Genomic DNA, 22,662 nt, shown 5'->3' with positions numbered 1-22,662 from the left:
TGCTGCCTGTCTGGCCCTGGCACCCATGGCTTTGGCTCCATTACTATCAAAGCTTATAAAAGGACAGAGGATTTGGGGCTTTCACAGTTACTGCACATCTAAGCACCTAGGACAGGTGTTATTTTATACTTTTGTTCTCTACACCTATGATCATCCATTCATCTAAACAGTGCTATTTACCAATACCTGGAGCCCTGGCCTCTTGCTCTGCTCTGGGATTGGGGAGGCGGAGGGGACGGGACGACACTACACCCGCAGAGCTCCATCCCCAGCCCACCAGCAGCACGTCTTTCTCACCTATTTCCTCCTTGCAGTTTTCAATTTCCAGCTGTAATGTCTCTTCAAGGTTTTCTTTTAAACACTGTTCCGCCTGAATTTGCTCTTTTAGAAAAAGTATTTCAGCCTTCAGCTTCTCTTCCATGTGGTCTGCTGCTGTCCGCACATGAACAATGTTCTCACGATATTTTAAAACCAGTTCCCGGAGCACCTGGATTCAGTAAACAAGAGGTTACTGAATATTTATGTTTCAAATGATTCGGTTATTTAGACTGTGAATTTCAATGACCACACAGTGTTCTGAAAGCACATGCCTTTGCACATTAACAGTCAACATGGCCAAAAAGTTGTGTTGTAAGCTACATTTTCCCCTCAAAGCTGATTTATGAGAAGGAAAAATAAAATGTTACATAATTTCTTCATGAAATTCACTAGGAAGAATACCTTCATGAAGCTAAAAAGAGAATAAATTCAGGAACAAGAATCAACTCGATAAAATACATTTAATTGGGGCTGGAGAGATGGCTTAGTGGTTAAGAGCACTGACTGCTCTTCCAGAGGTCCTGAGTTCAATTCCCAGCAACCACATGGTGGCTCACAACCATCTGTAATGGGATCTGATGCCCTCTTCTGGTGTATCTGAAGACAGTGACAGTGTACTTATATATAATAAATAAATCTAAAAAAAAAAATACATTTAACTTACCTATTCATATATTCAAATGCTCACTGGAAATCTCTTTAGGCAAAGTACTATGTCAAGTAAGTAATGACCACACGCAGACAGACAGACAGACAGACAGACAGACAGACACACACACACACACACACACACACACACACAAAGACAGGCGGTAAACTTTTTTTTTGGTTTTGTTGAGAAAGACTGGCCTCACATTAACAAGAGATCCACCTGCTTCTGCCTCCCAAATGCTGAGATTACAGCACGTGCCATCATATCTGGCTTTTCCCTCTCAAATTTCAATCATTTAGAACACGTAATCATACCCTACAGAAAACCAACCCAAACTAGCTTTCCGAGCAGCTTTCTAATTGAATACATTTTCCTAGTGTTTTGGGATGGGGCTTACCTATGTTGCCCAGGCTGGCCTGGAACTCCCTATGCAGCCCATCTGGCTTCAAACTCATGAACCTCTTGCCTCAGTCTCTAGAGTGTTGGGATTGCAGGCAAGCACCACCATGCTCATCTTAGATAGCTTTTAAATCTAGGAATAAAAATTCTCTAGAGAACAGAACAAAGAACTATTTCCAGCCTAAAAGCAAAGTTTTATCAGAGGCGAAGGTGGTGGCAATGTTATTTAAAGATCACGGCAGAGACACAAGTTTCCCAAACTTTCTGTATCAGCAATTACCAGTTAAGCAAGGGGCAAGAGTTCCCTAAGAGGGCCAGGTCTGGGCTAGACCACAGCAGTGGGTGTGATGAACAACTGTGTCTTTAAAAGCAAATCAACAACAAAAAACTCGACTAGTAATGTTAATATGTACACAGAGAAAAATTAGGTAGGATTATAAGAAACTTACTTATAAAAAGATAAATTTATGTTATATTTGTTTTTTTTTTTTCATTTGAAACAAGAGTCTCACTATGTAGTGCAGACTGGCCTAGAATGCACTAGGTAGAACTGGCTGGCCTCAAACATAGCAATCCTCCTGCCTCAGCTGCCCCAAGTGCTGGGATTACAGCGTCAAGCCATTAAAACCAGCTCATACCTAATTTTTCAATTAAGAGTTTTCACTCACTATTTTATTCTTGCACATGTGAGTGAGTGACAGGCCCTGGCATATGGCGCGTGTGGAGGCTCCAGCAAAGGATCTCCAGGGACTGACTCTGTCTGCAGACTCTGCAGCAGGCATCCTTATCTACTGAGACATCTCACCAGCCCGGGTTTTCTCTCTAAAAAATAAAAGGGTCTCTCAAATAAAATTCTCTTATTTTGCTTTGGAACTTGGTCTAAGAAATTTCGTCTCTACTTAGGCAATATTGAGTTCTGAAGGTCATAAACCTAAAAAGGTATTTTCCTTTAATATTGCAAGATTTAGAAATACATAGTTGAAACATTTGAAGAATTAAGAGTAATTTCCCTCAAAAGCAGAGTACAAGTGGAAAAACAAAGTCCATCTTTCTATTCAGAAAATAGATGAGTGTAACATAACTCTTTAAAAAGTATCACCCAGGGGTTGGGGATTTAGCTCAGTGATAAGAGCGCTTGCCTAGCAAGCCCAAGGCCCTGGGTTCAGTCCTCAGCTCCAAAGGGGGGAAAAAAGTATCATCCATTTTGCCAAAAGCAAACTCACAGAGATCCTCCTGCTTCTGCCTCTGCCTCCCAAGTTCTAGGGGAACAAAACAAAACAGTTTAATGGTTCTGCTAGTGTAAACTGGTGAAACAGAATCTTCCTCCACTCAGCTGGGAGAATGGAGAGAAGGCTAACAAACAGCAGGCCGTGCTCCAAATAAAAAGGAAGGGCACGGCCAATTAGACTGGGCACAGGACAGTAGAAAGCCAAGGCAGGGACAAGAACAGTCCACCGCTCCAAGCCAGGCCCTCAGGAGGGATGTGCCGACGTACAGAGGCAAACCTACCAGAGTGACAGCAGACAACAGAGGCTGGGGGGAGATATATATATATATATATATATCTTCCAACCAAGATTACAAATCCAGCAAAGGCATCTTTTAAAATCAAAAGACCAGCCATGGTGCTGCATCCTTTAATCCCAACTACATTTTTTTTTTGACAAATCAGATTTCAAGCCAAAAGGAGACTGGAGAGACTCTCAGAGGCTAACACCACGTATAACTCATGTAAAGGATCTGAGCTCAGTTCCCAGCACTCACATCTTTAGTACCTGTAACTCGAGTTCCAGTCAATCCAATGCCCTCTTCTGACTTCCTCAGAAGCTGCAAACATGGCAGGCACACAAAATTAAAATCTTTAAAAATCAATTGATGAAATGCTGGATGTAGTGGTGTACGCCTTTAATCCCAGCACATGGGAAACAGAAGCAGGTGGATCTCTGTGAGTTATAGCTCAGTCTGGTCTACATTGTAAGTTCCAGCACAGCCAGGACTACATAGTGAGGCCCTTAGAAAACAAAAAAGTTTAAAAAAAAGAAAAGACCAGGCATGTCAGCCCGCTCCTTTAATCCTGACATTCAGTAGACAGAGGCAAGCAGATCTCTGAGTTTAGGGATAGCCTGGTCTACAGAGCAAGTTCTGGGACAGCCAGTGCTACACAGAGGAACTCCTGTCTTAGAAACACAAAAATAGGACAAGACAGATGGCTCAGCAGTTAAAAGTACAGGCTTCCAGGGGAACCAGGTTAATTCCCAGCACTCACATGTCAGCTCACAACTGTCTGAAACTCCAGTGCCAGGCAATCCAACACCCTCAAACAGACATGCAGGAAAAACACCAATGCACATGAAGTAAATTAAGTAAATTAAAAAATTAAAAACCAAAAATAAGTTAATAGGTGGGCAGTGGTAACACAGGCCTTTAATCCCAGCATTTGGGAGCAGAAGCAGGGTTGATCTCTGTAAATTAAGAGGCCGGCCTGGTCTGCAGAGCAAATTTTAGGATGGCCAGGGCTATACAGAGAAACCCTGTCTCAAAAGTCCCATACATACATAATACACACACACACACACACACACACACACACACACACACACACACACACACACACAAACACACACACACACACAAAATTAATGAATATAATGCATTAAAAAAAAACTGGCATCATTCAGCAGTAAAGCACCTTCCTAGTACACACAAGGCCCTAGAATCAATTCGCATACTTCAGGAAACTGGGTACAGTGGCCAACCAGGGCTATTAATGAAACCCATCTTTTAAAATATCAACATAATTAAGTAAAGTTTGGGGTGGAGAATGCTTCCCCCAAATATGTTACAACTGTATGTGACAAACAATGGTGCACTTAGCATCATGAGACAGAGAAGAAACACAGGAAGTCACAGAAGTTCAGATACCACAAAAGCAAGTGATCTCACACCCCACTTCATCAATAGGTCACCAAGACAAAAGCACCCACCAACACTAACGTAACAGACAATCTTCACAATACTCTAGCTGTAGTAGACATTCTTCTCAGCAGCCAAATCTGAGATTAGTAGATGCAAAGAAATACTAAAGATCACAGTGGAAATTAGTGAAACGGAGACTAAAAGAAAATGTAAGGCAGCTGGAGAGGTGGCTCAGTGGTTGAGAGCACTGACTGCTCTTCCAGAGGTCCAGAGTTCAAATCCCAGCAACCACATGGTGGCTCACAACCATCTGTAATGAGATCTGATGCCCTCTTCTGGTGTGCAGGTGTACGTGCAGATAGAGCACTCATGCATAAAATAAATAAATCATTAAAAGAGAGGGAGAAAAGAAAATATAAAAGAGCAATGGAATAGAATCTATTTTTTGAAAAGAGAAATAAGAAGCTGAGCGATATTTGCACACATCTTTAATCCTAGCACTTGGGAGGAAGAGGCAGGCGGATCTCTGTGAGTTCGAGGCCATCCTAGTCTACAAAGTGAGTTGTTCCAGGACAGCCAAAGGTACACAGAATGACCCTGTCTCAAAATAAATTAAATATATAAATAAATAAGGAAGGAAGGAAGGAAGGAAGGAAGGAAGAAAGGAAGGACCGAAAAAAAAAATGAGATTAGCAAACATTTAGCTAAAGTAACCCAAGGATCCTCTTGGGGGGTGGGGGGAATCATCCAAATTTTAGAATTAGAGATGAAAGGAGATATTACAACAGACACTGCTAATATCCAGAAGACCACCAGAGAAAGTATTTAACTTAAATTCCAGTAGTCTGGAAGAGAAGAATAAATTCATGGAGGCATATGACACACTCAAAGTAAACCAAGAACAAAAGCAACTCCAGCAGATCTGTCACAAATACTGAGGTCAGCAAATCTCCCAGAAGAAAGCCCAGGATGAGACAGTCACTGCAGAATTCTACCAGACCTACAATAGAAATATCAATGCTCCACAAACTATCTGTTCAAGAGAGAGGAGGGAACCTTCCAAACATGGTCTATAAAAATCAGTATTACCCTGATACTAAAACCAGGTAAAGAAAGGAAAGAGGGAGGGAGGGAAAAAGGGAGGGATGGAAGGAAGGAACTATAGATCAGTTACCCTGACACACAAATGTAAAAATCCTCAACAAAAGGCCAGAGAGATGGCTAAGTGGTTACGACTAGGCTTTGATTCCCAGCACCTCTGTGGTAGTTCAGAACCCTAATAACTCCAGTCCAGGGATTCCGACACCCTCTTCTGACCTCTGACACCAGACATGTATGTGATACACATACATTAATACATACATACAGGTGAAATACTCATATATATTAAATAATAAAAATAAATACGAGAGTTCCTTTGGGTGGCTGGAGAGATGGATCAGCAGTAAGAGCAATGGCTGTTCTAGAGAACCCAGGTCTGATTCCCAGCACTCATATGGTGGTTAAAAACTGTAATTCTAGTCTCAGAGGCTCTGACACCTTTTTGAAACCTCCATGGTACAAAAACACACACACATAAATAAAATTAAGCAAAACCGAAAAAGATTAGCCAACAACATATGCAAAACTTACATATAATACAGCACGTGAGGAGAACTAAAGACAAAAATCCCATGAAGCTGCAGAAAAGGTGTTTAACAAAATAAACATACGTTCACAGTACACACCTTGTATAAACTAGGAATACAGGGTTAAAAACATAACACATGCTACACAAGCGCAAGGACCAGCATTTCGGTCCCCAGAACTCAGCTAAAAGTCAGCTTGGCTGGTGAAGTTTTGTATTCTACTGCTAGGGAAGCAGGTACAGGAGGGTCCGTGAGGCTCACTGGCCAACCATTCTAGCCAGAGTGATAGACTCCAGGCTCAGTGAATGACCCTGTCCCAAGAGAACAGAAGAGAGATTGAGGAAGTTAACCTGCTATCTACCTCTGGCCTCCACATGTGCATACACATTTATATATAAATACATATACTCAGGCAAAATGAACATACTACCCATGCCATTCTATGCCTCTGGTTGTATCCAATGAAAAGACAACTGAAAGCATCACTATAACATCCGGATAGACAGGAGCAAGCACTCCACTTGCACTCAGCATAGTGCTTAATGATTAGCCAGCAATAAAGCAAGACAGACAGACAAAGAGAAGTCAAAATACCCCACCTACAGATGATACAAGTCTATATTTGAAAGACTCTAAAGACACCACCAATACACTCTTTCTTGAAATAGCAGAAAGTTAAAACTTAACATAGGAAAATCAGTAGTTCTTCTATATTCTGAATGTCAATAACCAGCAGCCTAAGAAAGCAATGAGGAAAGCAGTTCCATGCATGATGGTGTGAAACAACAAGCAGGACCAACCTAACCCACAAGTCTGAGTTCTCTAAAGTGAAAGCTAGAAGGAAAGCAGAGGAAACAAATGGAAGACATTAGAAAACTGAAAACTGTTTGACAGCTTAGTAGAACAAGTGTTTTGAAAATTGACATATTATTAAAATTTAGCTAAAGGTTCAATGCAATCTCCATAAAAATCCCCGTGGGATAGAGGGACGGAGAAGTGGGACTGTGAAGTGGATTTGGAAGCACTCAAGACAGAAAGGCAAGAGCAGTCCTGAGCAGACGCGCAAGGCTTAACCACACCAGCAGAGGTGTCTGGATGCCGCTCCAAAGGCTCAGGAGGTAAGAACTGACGGGGGGAAACGGGCATGAGACTGAGCGGGTAAAACACCTACACAGCCAGGACGTGCTGAGACTGCCAAGTGTCCCCCAAAGGCTCGTGTGTTTGAATACTTAGTCACAACATGGAACAAAATGGGTGCGTGGGGTAAGTTCTGAGGTTTCTAGACCAGCTGCACCCCTTTCCTCACTCTGCTTCCTGACTGAAGAGACGCTCGGACCAGCTGCCTCATGGTCCTGCTGTCCTTGGCCACGACAGACCGCAGGTGAAATGAATTTGTCCTCCCACAGGCTGCTGTTGTTAGGCATTTTGTCCTAACGATGAAAAAAATCTAACTATTGCATGATTAATACACAAAGAATTCACACACAAAAACAATCACACTTTAAAAAAAATTGAATCAACAAATTGAAAAGACTATTTTCCAAGAAGTTAAAATGGGAAACAAATAAAAAAAAAAAACATACAAATGCTAAACACCCTTAGCCATCAGAAAAATACAAATCAAAACTACACTGAGATGCCATCTCACCTCAGTTAGAGGATTACCATAAACAATGTTAAAAAAAAATCAAGACCAATAAAACCACCACAGTAAATGTTGGCATGGATATAAGGGATATAATAAAGTTACTTATTTATAACGTATACCCTTATAACAATGTTGGTAAGAATGTAGATTACTCCAGCCACTATAAACATTACAGTACAGAAAGGCTCTTCAAAGGTAAAACTTAGTCTGGGCATGGTGACAAAGGCCTTAATCCAATCACTCAGAAGGCAGAGGCAAGAGGATCCAGGTTCCAGGCCAGTCAAGACTATACAGTAAGACCTTGTTTTAAAACAAAATCACCAAAATCAGAACTTCCAAACAGTCCAGTTATATACCCCTGAGGAATCAAGCCCAGCAAACACTAGAAAATCCCTGTTTACCGCAACACTTTTATGGTAGGTATTCAACAAAAAAAAAGAAAATGTGGCACTGTACACAAAGAAGAGTGAAATTATGGTATTTAAAGGAAAACTGATGGACCTGAAGACCACCCCATTAAGGAAAATACGCTGGACTGGGAAAAACAAATACTGAACATTGTCTCTCAGGTAGCAGAATCTAGACCTTTTTTAAAGCCATGAAGAACCAAGACTACTTTGGAAGAGAGACAGTGGAGGCGGAGTAAGATGAAACAGGACTAAACAGATCAGTGCACATTATATGGATGAAAAGGCCACCATGAAACCCACTGTTGTGTAACTGATGTATGCTAATTCAATAAACAAAGCAATCACCTAGTTCCAACATATTACCAAAATTACCCATGCTCTCGCATGACAGAGCATCTCTGTACTATTGAGCATATTCTCAGGAGAAATGAAAACATGTCTACTAGATCCTATACATGGATATTCGTAACTGGTGATGACCTAAATGCCTACCAAAAGTTGAATAAACAAAACAGCCATACAATACAGTATTATACTTCATATGAAAAGCAACTAAAGTCGGTATTTGCTATAACATGGATGAATCTTGAAAACATGCTAAGTGGGCTGGAGAGATGGCTCAGCAGTTAAGAGAACTGACTGCTCCTCCAGAGGTCCTGAGTTCAATTCCCAGCAACCACATGGTGGTTCACAACCAACTGTGAGATCTGATGCCCTCTTCTGGTGTGTCTGAAGACAGCTACAGTGTACTTAGATACATAAAATAAATAAATCTGAAGAAGAAGAAAAAGGAGGAGGAGGAGGAGGCGGAGGAGACGTGCTAAGTAAAAAAAAGCCAAGACAGATAACAAAAGACTATATAAGGAAATATTTACAGACAGAACGCAAATCATTAGTTCCTTAGATTGAAAATAAAAGTAAATAGACCGAATCCCTATAGGATAAGAAGGGATTTTTATTTATTTGGTTGGTTGGTTGTCTTGGATTTCTTTTATGTGTATGGGGTTTCGTTTACATGTATGTCCACATAGGTGGTGGTACCTGTGGAAGCCAGATATATCTGATTCCCTGGGACTGGATATATAGAAAAATCAAACGCAGGTCCTCTGGAAAAGCAGCCAATACTCTTAATCACTAAACCATCTTTCCAGCCCTGAAGAAGGTTTCTTTCCACAGTAAATGGAAATGTTCTAAAATGGGGGAGTGTGGCAGCACACACTAGTAATACCAGCACTAGGGAGACGAGGCAGGATGGAGACTAGGCTGGCCTGCACTACATACCCAGACAGTATTTCAAAGACAAAAGACAAAGACAAAACGAAGTTTTAAAATTGACATTTGTCCATCAATATGGTAAAGGATGAATTACATCTTTAAAAGTAGAATTGTCTGGCATATAAAATTAATCAATAAAGACTTTTCTAAAGAAACTTACAACCATTTACAAAGTACACTTGCTCGTGTTTTTGGTGTTGTGGCAAATACATTACCTGCACAGTATCTGGAAGAATGAAGTCTTCTGCTAGTTGTAATGACACATGCAAGCTATGCTTTCCCTGGAGGCTGTCATTGTCTTTCTGTAACCTCACCAGCTCTTCTGAGACCTGTTCACGTGACTGCATCAGCACTGCCTAAAACAGAAACATACTGGGAAGTTAACCCAGTTTAGTAACAACCACATCAGAAAAACAAAGACAAACAAAATGAGATTTGAAGACGGAACATGTAATAAAACATTACAAAACTTCTAAAAATGTACACAGAAGCTCATAACTTCTGTTTTCTATCCTTACTGCGGTGTGGGCATGTGTGTGCTACAGCATGTGTGTGAAGACCAGAGGACAAGGTTGTGGAGCCCATTCTTTGCTTCTGTGTTTACAGAGGTTCCAGGAATCATATCCAGGTCAAGCACCTTCCCCTGCAGAGCCATCTTATCCCCCCCAGCCCCACCTCATTTTTTCTTTGAGTCTATTTATTCAGCAAGGAGTGAGGCAATGAGGCAAACAAACATGGGTGTTCATTCTCTACTGTTCCTACCAGAAATTCAAAAATATTCAGTTTCTTGTCTCCCAGATCACAAAGGAACCAGATTCTGTGGCTCAGTAGAATTAGCTGACACAAACAAGATCTAGACCAAGCAGAACAGTATTCTCAAAGAGTGCCAAAGAAGGCAGAGTCTCCGTCTTCACACTTGCTTCATACAGTGCTTGAGTCCAGGAGCAAGGGCTCCATGGCTAGGCAGTCTCAGGCTACAAGTCCTCCAAAGGACCTAAGGTTGAATGTGGCGGTGTATGCCCATGATCCCAGCATCCAGGAGGCCCAGGCATAGGATCTGGAGGGAAAGCAAGCCTCAGATGGATAGAAAATTAAAAGCTAACATGAACAACATGAGATCTTGCCTCAAGCTTCAACACTACTACCTCAGCACTACTCAAAAAAGAAGATCCACACACAGTTCACATGTCCCTTACGAAGTTTATTTTTAAAACTCATATTTCTTTTGATGTTTAAAAGAACTAAAATATCAAGTACTAATTTGTATAATGTAAAAGTTATTCCAGCTAATGCAAGTTTAAACTAAAGTTGTATAAAAGTCCCCTGTCTCTGTTAATTTTTTTTTTTTTTGATTCAAAGTTACATTCTGTTGCCTTGGCTGGCCTGGAACTCTAGAGCCACCTACCTATGCTTTCCCAGTGATGGAAAGATGCACCAAGATGCCCAGTTTTCTGCTAAATTTTAGTATTAAGTTATTAAGTCATTTGTTGCAAATATATACCCACAAATGCAGATCACTCACTCAGGCTACCTTTGTCACCCACTGCTGGAAAGTAGGCATTTTTCTGTTCATCAAGAATACACAGGCAGGGGTTGGGGATTTAGCTCAGTGGTAGAGCGCTTGCCTAGCAAGCACAAGGCCCTGGGTTTGGTCCCCAGCTCCGAAAAAAAAAAAAAAAAGAATACACAGGCAGGGATGGAGAGATAGCTTAGCAGTTAAGAGCATGGAGTCCTCTTCCAAAGGACCCAGATGCAAATTCCAGCACCCACATGGCAGCTCACAACTGTCTGTAACTCCAAAATCTAACACCTTTACACAGACATATATTCAGGACAAAATACCAGTGCACAGAAAATAAAAACTTAAAAATAAAAAAGATTTATTAAGAACAATACACAGACAAAGGTATTTGCCATGGAGAGGTAGAAGAGAAAGTTGAGTTAAAGCCAAAACTGCCCCTCGGTATGACATGGTGGTATTAACAACAACTGCTCAGTGAACAGTACAAGGATGAAGGGACACAAGATTAGGGAAACGTCAGGGAGAGATTTAAAGAATCACTTCCCAGGGCGGGGATGAGCAAGTTGACTCCTGAAGGCGGACAGGCAGTCCAGGTCATGGAAAAACTGTAGCTAACATTATCAGCTTCATTTTCATGACGCTAGTTGAACTGAGCCCTATGACCATCTCACTCTGTACCTATCCTACCGAGCATTCGACAGAGACAACCATGACTCTCCCTTTGGCTATCAGACTCTTGATACACTGAACCCCAAGGAAACGAGATTTCCCCAGGAGCCTCATGCTGGGAGAAAGAAACAAAGCCATCATGGTAGCAGTCACAGAGGGAGTTCATCTCCCAGAAACGGACTCCACACAATTCTGACTTGTCAGACCACCTTAAGGTAAGACAAGAACAGAGACAATGATGACAGGTGGGACTACAGCTTGACAGAATAGCTTAGCTATCTGTGCACACCTCTTCCCTGTAGGATGATGTCACAGGTGAGGCAGGCACAAGAGAGAGGGAGGCCTGCCATTGGATGAGAAGAAAGGATGGGCGGGAGAGAAGTTTGAAGGAAGAGGAGACTAGAACAGAAAGGAAGAGACAGGCGGGAGAGAGGAGGGGAGAAGCCATGGCAGGTAACGTTAAGATTCTGCTCTGTGTATTTACAGGCTGTTATTAATGTTCCTAAGGGATGGATGGTACTGGGCTTTGTATGTTTAAGTGGGCAATTATATCTTACCATTTGGATCAAAGGTTATTGTGTTGTGTGTTCTTTTATGTGACAGTTTGGGTGTAGGAAAGTGTGCAGCAGCAGGAAACAATGGGCCACCATGGAGTTGGGATGTGATTCCACCAAGATATCTAGCAGAAATCTTGGAGCACCGTGGTGCTGGACCAAGCGGGATAAAAGACCAACAATACCTTTTTTATTTTTATATTTTTACAACAACACTTCCCTTCAATAGAAATTTAACTTCTTGTTAGATGCATGAAGATGGACATGGACAGGTGCACTTGACCTCTTTGTTCGTCCCAGTGTGGCTGTGGAAAAGTAGCAGTGAAGATCATCAAAGGAAAACTCCTGGTCAAGAAGATGCTCTGGCCTGGGTAGAGACCTAGCTGTCTGTCTCTGTCTGTCTCTGTCTGCCTCTCGGTGTGCGTGTATATGTATGTATGTGTATTAATGCACAAGAGTGTGTTTGAGTTTTAAGCAATAGCATTGTATATACAATGTGTGTAAGCACACACGCATATGCCACAACACATATGTGAGCTTAGAGGTCAACCCAATGTTGACCTCTCTACCTTAATTACACTCAAGTTTTGAAAACACTAAACCTAAGCTGGCTGGCCAGTGAGTTCCAGAGATCAGCCGGACTCTGTGCACACCAACTGCTCCCTCTCTGCACTGTAGTTACAGAAGCACATGCACCACCGTATAGGGTATCTACGTGGTGCCATGATCTACACTGTATAGTACAGCTTTACCAATTGAGCAACCCTCCTAGCCCAAATTTCTCACTGTTAATTTAACTGAACTACTGAGAATGGCTGGCCAAACGACTTCTTAGGATTGCTAAGGCCCAGGTTTTGACACTAATTCCAGTTAACAAACCCACTTAATAACTAAGTATTAGCATCCTGTTACCTTTTGGATATGAAAGAAAGAAAGAAAAGTAAAAGAAGAATGTATGTCTTTATTTCATTTTAATGTTTGAGAATTTCCTGGATGTTACCTGTAGAGATCAAGCTTTTCTCTCATTTTAATCCTTTAGTCTGATTAGGACCCCTTGGTAGTGACATAATCACAGAGCAGCTCGGATACTCGTGAGCAGCTCCCGTGCTGCACACCTTACCTGGATGGATTCTAAGGGCAGAAACAACCACAAAAAAATCTCCAAGCCTAGTTAGTGAGTTCACTGCTAATGGCAATATTCATATTCTGGAACCATTTTGTCCCTAACTTCACCAAGTATCACTAATAAAGGAACATCCACCCTTGTGCACAATACAACTTTACCACCGAAATATTTCATCTGTCTAAAATGTCAGACGTCTACTGAATCCCAAGGAAACAATCAGATACACTCTACAGAACGTTAACCAACCGCTCTAAACCGTTAAAAAAGATAAACGGCATTTTGTCTCTCTGTGTGGCTCTGGCTGTCCTGAAAACTCACTCTGCAGACCAGGCTGGCCTCCAACTCAGAGATCCACCGCCTCCGCCTCCCGAGTGTGGGGATTAAAGGCATGTGCCACAACTGCCTAGAGATTAATGGCACTTTTTATTTTATTTTTTAAAAATTTAAAGATTTGCTTATTTAGTTTATATGAGTACACTGTAGCTATCTTTTTTTTTTTTCTTTTCTTTTCTTTTTTTCGGAGCTAGGGACTGAACCCAGGGCCTTGCGCTTGCTAGGCAAGTGCTCTACCACTGAGCTAAATCCCCAACCCCCACTGTAGCTATCTTAGACACACCAGAAAAGGGTATCAGATCTCATTACAGATGGTTGTGAGCCACCATGTGGTTGCTGGGAATTGAACTCAGGACCTCTGGAAGAACAGCCAGTGCTCTTAACCACTGAACCATCTCTCCAGCCCTAAAGGCACTTTTTAAAGTGAGGGTATCATACTACATTAATTTAAAGGAAGCTGAAATGACAACAAAATGCAATATATAATTTATGATTGGTTCCTGGTTCAAAAATAAAAGTTAAATTTTTTAATTATTACAAAAAACAACTAAGAATTTAGAAGGACAACTAGTTAACTTTTAAGGATGCAAAAAGAAATGTTCCAGTCATATAGAACATCTTTGTCCCTAAGAAATACATGCTGAAATATTTAGGAGGGTTATAGTGTCTATAATTTAATTTCCAATAGCTCAGCACAAGTCAGACTTAGAATATGCACATGACATATCTATATAGAGTGAGACCAAAAGAGACTAATGTTAGCAACTGCTGAACTAAAGTGACAGTCTGAAGCAATATTATTATGTACATGATGGTTTGAGTGTACACACATGTCACAGCATTTATATGGAAATCAAGAGGACAACATTTGGAACTGGCTCTCTCCTTCCACTGTGAGTCAGATATCAGACCTACTTAGCAAGCGTTTCATCTGAGGTGTTAGTCTTTCAAAAGCTGATTCCACAAACTTCTCTGTTAAGTGTGAAGCTTCTCAAACTAAAAGGGGAAATGTTAAGATACCCGTTCCTGTCATAGCCACTCTGCTGAGGCCTAAGACACTAAGTTTCACTTTCTCAGCATAAGAACCATTTGTAGTAATTTTGAGAAAATTAAATGTTCAAAGGACTTCAGGCTGAACCCCACCAATTCCCCCATGTCACCTAATACACACTGCTTTTAATGGAATCAATTTGCATATCTCCTGCAGAGGGGAAAGAACTTTAAAAGATAAAGAGAAGGAAAAGGTGTGAGAAACAACCCCATGGGACTTTGCCAGAACTGAACAATTATAAAGCTGTCTTCTCTACTTAGAGAAAATGTGAACTTCCAGTTAATAATTTGGATCTGAGAATTGCCACACCAGGCACTGGTAGTCTTCTGATACTCAGAACTGTGGTCCCTGGGAAAGTTCTCGGGACATGGAAGTTTGCAGTCATCCCAAAAAGAACAACTCCACCACAACTGGTACAGGCCATTAGATAGAGGGTCTAACAAGACAGACACAGCCACAGCAGTAAGAAAGGAAACCCGAGCCTCAGAACGACTCCACAAGGCTTCCCTGTGGCCACTGCTCAGGAAGCAGTGTCCCTTCTGCCCCTCACAACTGATGGCCTTCTAAAAGGCCTCCAGAGCTATAGCAAATATATAAATTCTGGGAAATTAATAAGGTTACTCTAAATAAATAAAAGTTACCCAGGAAAAACATAAATATTCAAAAGCTGTGTGAACTGGAGATGACAGTTATCTCTATTCTTTTAGCTCGTATTTTAAACTGAAAATTCAATTCTGGTCTATCACAGTGTACTTTGTTAGGTTTCCCAAGTCAGACAAGGTGACCATGAAATGGGGCAGGCTGAGGCTCTGCTTAGAAGCAGTGTCTGTAGAGTGTTTACTATCTTCAATGCTCTGTAGGCCCTGGAGTACAGCCACTCCAGCAGCCACTCTGAATAGGGTGATGTATTAAAGGTAATGTTGAGAACGCAAACCAGGAATAAAGACAGCATGTGACACGTAATTCAAACACTGACTTACCATCTGCTCCTGAACATCCCTCTTTGCTTGGGAAAAACTCTGTTGTAACTCTTCAAGTAATACCTCAGAGGCTTGGGCTCTTAAAACAAGTGCAGATATCTGAATAGAAGATGCATATGTGAAAACAATAGTTACAACTGGCTACTGGAAGCTAACCCTGCCTCCTACTACCTCACACAAGTCCATGAGAACCACTCACCTTTCATTCAGCCAATGTGTACACTTACTATATGGCAAGATTTTCCGGTACCCAGGACACTAGCCAAGCTAAGTCAGATGCTGACGCATCAACAAATAGCAGCCCTTAGAATGATGGAAACTCACATGACCGAGCTATGGATATTTTTTAAGGGGCTTAAAAAGCAATTAAAAACTAGAAGCCTGGGGCTGGAGCAAAGGCACAGAAGGTAAAAGCACCTGCTGCTAAACCTGAGTTTGGTCCTCAGAATCCATATGGTAGAGAGAACAACTCCTGCAAGTTGTCCTCTAATCTCCATACATGTGCTATGGCCACATATTTTACACATGCATGATATATGTGTGTGCACACAAACAAATAAGTGTATTTCTTTAAAATGGAAGAAAGGATCTGCAAGAGAGAGAGAGAGGGGACTGCACACCTTTAACTGACAAGTGAAACCCTTTCTGAGTTGGTTACAATCTTCTAAGGTGGCTATTAAAGAGCAATTAATACGATGTAACTCTTGACTGTTTTGAATTAGTGTTAATAATCCTGGGGAGTGAATTATTTAAAAACTAATAATTCACACAAAAATATAAATTATTTTGTCTACGCATTTAAAAAATGAATGTTAGAAAATAAATTTATGATTGGGGTCACTACAACACTAAAGGGTCACAGCATTAGGAAGGTTGAAAACTACTGTATTAAATGAACATGTACTCTACTTTGCTTTTCTCTGGTTGTCTGCTTCTTTACTCTTTTGCAAGACTGCATTTCCAAATTTTCCAACATTTCATATGTGAAAAATATATCTTGCCATTTATTTAATGCTTATTTTTTACTTCATCAATGAGCCTATGTTCATTGTCCCTATGTCAGTAGTCCATATATTTTTCAACAATATTATTGATCTTTCTTTTGTTATTGATCTCTAAGGGTTCTTTATATATTGAGAAACCTAGACCTTTGTTATCACAGGTTTCACAGATATACAAGTATCTGATTTGTAGCTTGCCTTCTAGTTGTTACATGGTATTTTTATATGAAGCAATATAAAAGTTTAGTTCTATTAAAATATTTGTATTTTAGTACTTTTAATTAAATTTTAACTAAATTTAAAAAAAAATGAACATGTAGACCAGTGAGATGGTTTAATTGCTACAGGAATTTGCCACCAACCCTGATACCCTGAGTTCAGTCCCTATACACCCATATATGCCTGTGCATGTGTGCATAAGCATTGAAACACACACACACACACACACACACACACACACACACACACACACACACTCATGTACAAATACTCATACAACTAAATAAATACCATTTTTAAGAGAAAGGGTTTCACTTTGTAGTTTTGACTGTCCTGGAACTAGCTAAATTAAACAGGCTGTTCTTGAACCCACAGAAATCTGCCTGCCTCTGCCAAGTGCTGAAATTGAAGGCATATGAATTGCACCATGTCCAGCTAAATACATTAAAAAAAAAATGTAAGATTTTTAGCTGTCCTAAATCAAAGTTTGAATACTGTGCTTGTGAATTTAAGTTTCCAAGTAAACAAGTTAGCAATGTTGACTGATCATAAGAAGAAAGTCTCTTAAAGTATATATTGACTCATTAGGCTAATTTTAATATTTCCTTATTCTTGAATATTTTAGAAATAAACTTTAAGGCAGGCATGAGTCTCTTCTGCTCAGGAGTCTGAGCCCCAGAGTTGAAAAATGGCTAGGGTTACATAATGAAACCCTGTCTTTAAAAAAGAGAGAGAAGAAAACCAAGAAGCAGACAAATTTGTTCCTTGAGTCATTTCCATCATTTTTCTTCTTCTTTTTAGCATTTTTTATTGTATATTTTATGTATTTACATTTCAAATGTTATCTTCTATCCCCCCCGTCCTTCTATGAGGATGCTTCCCCACCCACCTACTCCACCCACCCACTCCCACCTTATCGTCCTGGCATTCCCCTACCTGGGGAATCAGGTCTTCACAGCATCAAGAGCTTTTCCTCCTATTGATGCCCAACAAAGCTATCCTCTGATACATATGTGCTTGGAGCCATGGGTCCCGCCATGTGTATTCTATGGTTGGTGGTTTAGTCCCTGGGAGTTCTTTTTTTCTGCTTTGAAATGGCATTCTTGGGTGTCAGTCAAAAGTATAGTAAGAAATAAGTCCATTGACTCTGCAGGGCCTCAATACAACTTACTGTATGTTTTCTACCCATAGAATTAATAAGTGTATGTGGGGTTTTGTTACTAATTTCTAGCACTGTCAGACTGCCTAGCTATACCTCTATGATTAGAGTTTTCTTGAGACTAAATAGGAACTGCCAATGTGAAACCTTCTTAGGCTTCTCCTAAAGTCTTTAGTAGATAGATAGCTTTTTAATGTCTTCATACAAAATTGTTATAAAGCAAGAAAAATATAAACTATAACTGGCAATTACATTTTTTTAGTTATTACTATAATTCTGAAGAATTCTATAGTTAATGAAGGAAAGGATCTCGTTTTAATAGAGAGTATCAAGGTATTGTATTATATTGTGTCTCTTAATTCACTTTTTTACTGTATATCAGTTTTTTAATGAAAGTACATCATAGATGAGAGGAACAGTAGTTAGAAATATTAGCTGTCTTCATACCATATTAAAACTATGATTTTTGAGGGGTTGGGGATTTAGCTCAGTGGTAGAGCGCTTGCCTAGCAAGCGCAAGGCCCTGAGTTCGGTCCCCAGCTCCGAAAAAAAAGAAGAAGAAAAAAAAAAAAAACTATGATTTTTGGATGTCCTATTCAAAGCAGAACCCTGTGAAATAAAAGGTTAAAAGGTTAAGAAAAAATAATGGGACTATGGCAATGTGATTCATGTTTTACATACTTGAAGAATTTTAACTGACATTTTTAAAATATAGGTTGTCATAATCTGGTGGCAGCTGTGAGCCTCCTTTGACTTTTTAGAACTTGACTTCCCGCACTATTTCATAGCTATGTCTGACCTAAAGTAAATTTGTCTCTAACAATATTGTGGTCTGCATGAGAAATGTCCCACCACAGGTTTGTTTATTTAACTCCTTGGTCCCAGGTTAGTGGTGCGATTTGGGGAGGTTATGGAATGGTTACACTGTAGAGCCTGGCTAGAGGAATTATTGTGGGGAACTTTAAGGATTTCTGACCTTTTCCCACTTCCTGCTCCCTATATGTGAATGAGATGTAATCCCTCAGCTTCCGACTATAGAAATCTAGTGCCATGATGGACCCTTCATTCCTGTGGAACAGTAGGACAAAATAAACTCCTTTTGTAAATTGAAAAAAAAAATGTTAGAATTGTTTCTAGCTGTGCCATGGCACAAACCTTTAATCCTAGCACTCAAGAGGCAGAGGTAAGCAGAACTATGAGTTCAAGACCAGTCTAGTCTACAAAGTGAGTTCTAGGACAGCCAGGGTGACACAGAGAAACTCTTCCTCAAAAAAAAAAAAAAAAGAAGAAAAAGAGAGGAATTTTGTTTTTAATGATGATAGGTTGGGTGACGTGAACAAAACTACTGACAATTAGGCTGTATAAAAATATAAAATGCACCTTTTCAAAATATTTTAGTTTTATTTTCAATTATGTACATACGCATATGTTGAGTCTGGCTTGTGCATGCGAGTGCAGCATCTGCAGAGGCCAGAAGAGAGTATCAGACCTCCTAGAGCTGGAGCTAGAGGCAGTTGTCAGTGACCAGACATGGATGCTAAGGACAGAATTTAGGTCCTCTACAAGAAGAGTAAGTGTTCTTACCTCTGGAGCCATAGATCCAACCAAAAAAAAAAAAAAAAGTATCTCTTTGAAGGCACTGGACAGCTAACACAGAATATGGGGCACAGTGTCTGAACCAGCATTCTGACAGGACCACCAATTCTAAAGTAAACAGTTGTGAACTTATTGTTTCAAAAGGAAAATCTTGACTGATAGGTAAGATGCTGGAGAGATAGAGAGCTCAACAGTTAAGAAACTTGTTGCTCTTGAAGAGGACCAGAATTTTGTTCCCAGCATAGAAATGATGGCTCACAACTATCTATAATTCCAGTTTCAGGGAATCTGACCCCCTCCTCTGACCTTCTAGGGGACCAAGGATGCATGTAGTACACATACATGTAGGCAAAACACATAAACACATTTAAAAAAAATAAATCCTTAAAAAATAGCATGGAAAGATCAGTAAGCACTTTTTATCTCAGAGAAAGTAAAACTGCTAAATCTTCAAAGCAGAAGAAGGAAAGCAACTATCCTTTTTCAAACTATAAATGTAGTTAGCAATCGCGTCCTCTCTCATGCACAGCTCACCTGGTGGCTTGAGTCCTCGGCACTCTGCCTGAGGAAGTCCTCTAGCTCCTGTTTCTCTTTCATTGTCTTCTCTAGCTGGTCATTAGCTTGCCTGAGCATTAACTGCAGTTTTTTCACCTATAAAATTTAAAAAGTCAACCAGAAGGAAGCAGTTGGATTTTTGTTGTTGTTAATCCAAGGCCTCGTGCATGCTAGGCAAGGGCTCTACCACTTTACGAAACCCTCAACCTACAATTCTTTTGTGAGTTAAAAAAAAAAATCTCTCTCTTTTTTTTGGACTTGTCAATCCAGAAGGAAATGACCGACCTCAAGAGTTATGTGTGCTTTACAGTTAGCCAACAGCTTTTCACATACATAATCTCATTTGAACACCTCTTCTCTGCTAGGCCCCTGGGATTCAGAATAGCCTTATACATTTTATAAAAGTGAAATTATAACACTTCTCCTATTTAATTATGCCTCCAAGTTGCTAGGCTTCAATGTGATTCCTCTGATTATCTCCTCTCTTCACAGGTCTCATCCTGGCCTTCCTGGGCAGCTCTTTCTCACACTAGCTCATAAACTCACAGGCCAGTCAGCCAAGTGTCCTAGAATATACATTCTCTTTCATGACCCTGTACAGTTCCCTTCTTGGACATATTTTCTCATTCCCTAGTTCTTCCCTACTGTAAAAGCCGGCTGTAAAGCATACAGCCCAAGTGCTGCCTTTCCTGAACCTACAGCCAAGCTACACACCCTCCTCTAATGTAGTCGTTCATCTCTAGAAACAAGACAACTGAACTTAGATTTGGTTTCTAATGCTGAAAGTTCCTTATGGGCCAAAACCATCTTTCAGCTGTATCTGAATTGCTGGGATACAGTAAAACACCAGGCAAACAAGAAGCCTACAGAAATAGCTAAGGAGTCCAAGATGGACCTTGCCCACATCAGGCTATCAGAAGCCAACCGTATTACCTTAGTTTTTAAGTAGCTTTAGAAATTCACCTGTGTGCTATCAATTAAAAAAAAAAAAAAAAAGACTACAGATGAGGAACTGAATACCAGTGACACCTGAAAATTCCAGATCTTTATTCTAACCTCCTTCAGTTCTGATGTCAAAGGCAGTAAGTAATCTTCATAACACCCACAGAAAAATACTCCTTCCTGACACTCCCACAAGACTATTCTTGTTAAACCCCACACTGTTACCAATGTCCCACTCTTCTACTCTGTATTTGGAAGAGAATGATCCTCTCAAGTCCAGTAGTCCAAGCCTGAGGGAGCTTAACTTCTGTCCTTATGAATCACCATTAGTCAAGTCAACAAGTTTACAGCAAACAGGCAGTAGCAACAAATCCAAATTCTGGTCACTATGACATCCGGATGGCTTTTACGGTTAAAGGCCACAGTGAATTTTGTCTCCCTTGTATCTGTACCATTAAGTTCACTGTGAGGGTGAGATCAGGCCAACATCAGGTTTAGGTGTTAGGGTGATGGAGTGCAGAGAACGGTGCTAAGGTGCTGTTAGCACCTCTGAGGGCTGAGTTGGCTGGCACAGTGTTGGCATGCTAATGAAGAATGGATACCCAAGGTCCTACTGGGCTCTCACTGGAAATCAGCTGCCACTGTTGCCATTGTATGTGCTAGATTACTCCATAATCAGATAGATACACCTCACAAAACATGGGGGGGGGGGGGGAGACAACCCTGTGGCTCTAATGAAACTCACCTGGTCTCTTGTCTCAGCTTCCTGAATCTGAATTCCTTGTAACTGTTTTTCATAATTGGAACACATATCACAACGTCTACCAAGCTTATTTCCAGCATTATGTACCTGAAGGGCACCAAAATTTCCACTTATCAGCCAAAAAAATAATAATTCTGTCTCATACTCAAAGAACAAATGCACATTCTTGCCAATGTTACTCAATGCATAGCACAGAGTAAATGCTGCAGAGATTTACAGGAAAAAAGACAAAATATAGAGTCAGATGCTAAAAGTTGTAACCTCTAGTACAAGTATGGTAGAAAAACAAGGGCCACAACTTAGCACCAAAGGCCACAAGCCACCACATTTGAAGAACACACAGAGCAAGCAAGAGGTGCTACACCATGCACTCAATACTACCTAACCAAAAGACAGAAGAAAGGAGCCCCAAGCCCCCATCACAAGCTCCAAGAAGTACCATGTTTGTGACATGTCCTGCATGGCTCAAGGACAATGTATGTAGGTTCAGCAGGCTGCTCCACTTACTGTGTGCTTCTTTACAGAGACGGAGCCCTGAGAAGGGAAAGCACTAAGGCCAGAACACCTAGATTCTAACCCAGGTTTCACTCGCTCTCTCTGAGTCAGTTTCTTCATCTGTAACTGGGCACAGCTGTGACCGATTACCTCATTTATGATCAGAAAACTCAAAAAGATGAGGTATGTGAAAGGGCTTGGGATCTGTAAAGCAGTGTGAAATGCAACTTATATTCCTTTTTGGCTTTGTGTTTTGTTTTGTTTTTCCAGACAGGGTTTCTCTGTGTAACCGAACCCTGGCTGTCTTGGACTCGTTTTGCAGACCAGGCTGGCCTCAAACTCACAAAGACCCTCCTGTCTCTGCCTCCTGAGTGCTGGGATTAAAGCTGTGTGCCACCACACCCGACACTATGAGATTCTTAACTCCTAATTTTTACATCTGAATATATTT

The 22,662-nt window shown here is 40.6% G+C and overlaps 1 protein-coding gene across 7 annotated transcripts in view; it reads right to left on the bottom strand.

Annotated features, from left to right (window-relative positions):
* The window catches only part of Rabep1 (rabaptin, RAB GTPase binding effector protein 1), a 104,037-nt gene that overhangs the window by 10,972 nt on the left and 70,403 nt on the right, over nucleotides 1-22,662 (bottom strand). For 3 of the 7 annotated variants that reach the window (XR_594720.4, NM_019124.2, XM_008767861.4), the window contains exons 10-14: nucleotides 21,699-21,803; nucleotides 19,991-20,107; nucleotides 15,482-15,580; nucleotides 9,462-9,602; nucleotides 298-487 (exon numbers count right to left, since the gene is read on the bottom strand). Coding sequence is in view for 6 of the 7 variants with exons in the window: in NM_019124.2 (NP_061997.2) it covers nucleotides 298-487; nucleotides 9,462-9,602; nucleotides 15,482-15,580; nucleotides 19,991-20,107; nucleotides 21,699-21,803 (652 nt within the window). In the remaining variant the exon portion in view is untranslated. The remainder of the gene's footprint in view (nucleotides 1-297; nucleotides 488-9,461; nucleotides 9,603-15,481; nucleotides 15,581-19,990; nucleotides 20,108-21,698; nucleotides 21,804-22,662) is intronic. The other 4 variants (XM_063269681.1, XM_006246795.5, XM_063269682.1 and 1 more) reach the window with 4 other exon arrangements.

This window comes from Rattus norvegicus, chromosome 10, assembly GCF_036323735.1.
Source record: "Rattus norvegicus strain BN/NHsdMcwi chromosome 10, GRCr8, whole genome shotgun sequence".
In the NCBI taxonomy this organism is placed as follows: Eukaryota; Metazoa; Chordata; class Mammalia; order Rodentia; family Muridae; genus Rattus; species Rattus norvegicus.
The sequence above is the reverse complement of the archived record's forward strand: the minus strand, read 5'-3'. Positions and strand labels throughout refer to the sequence as shown.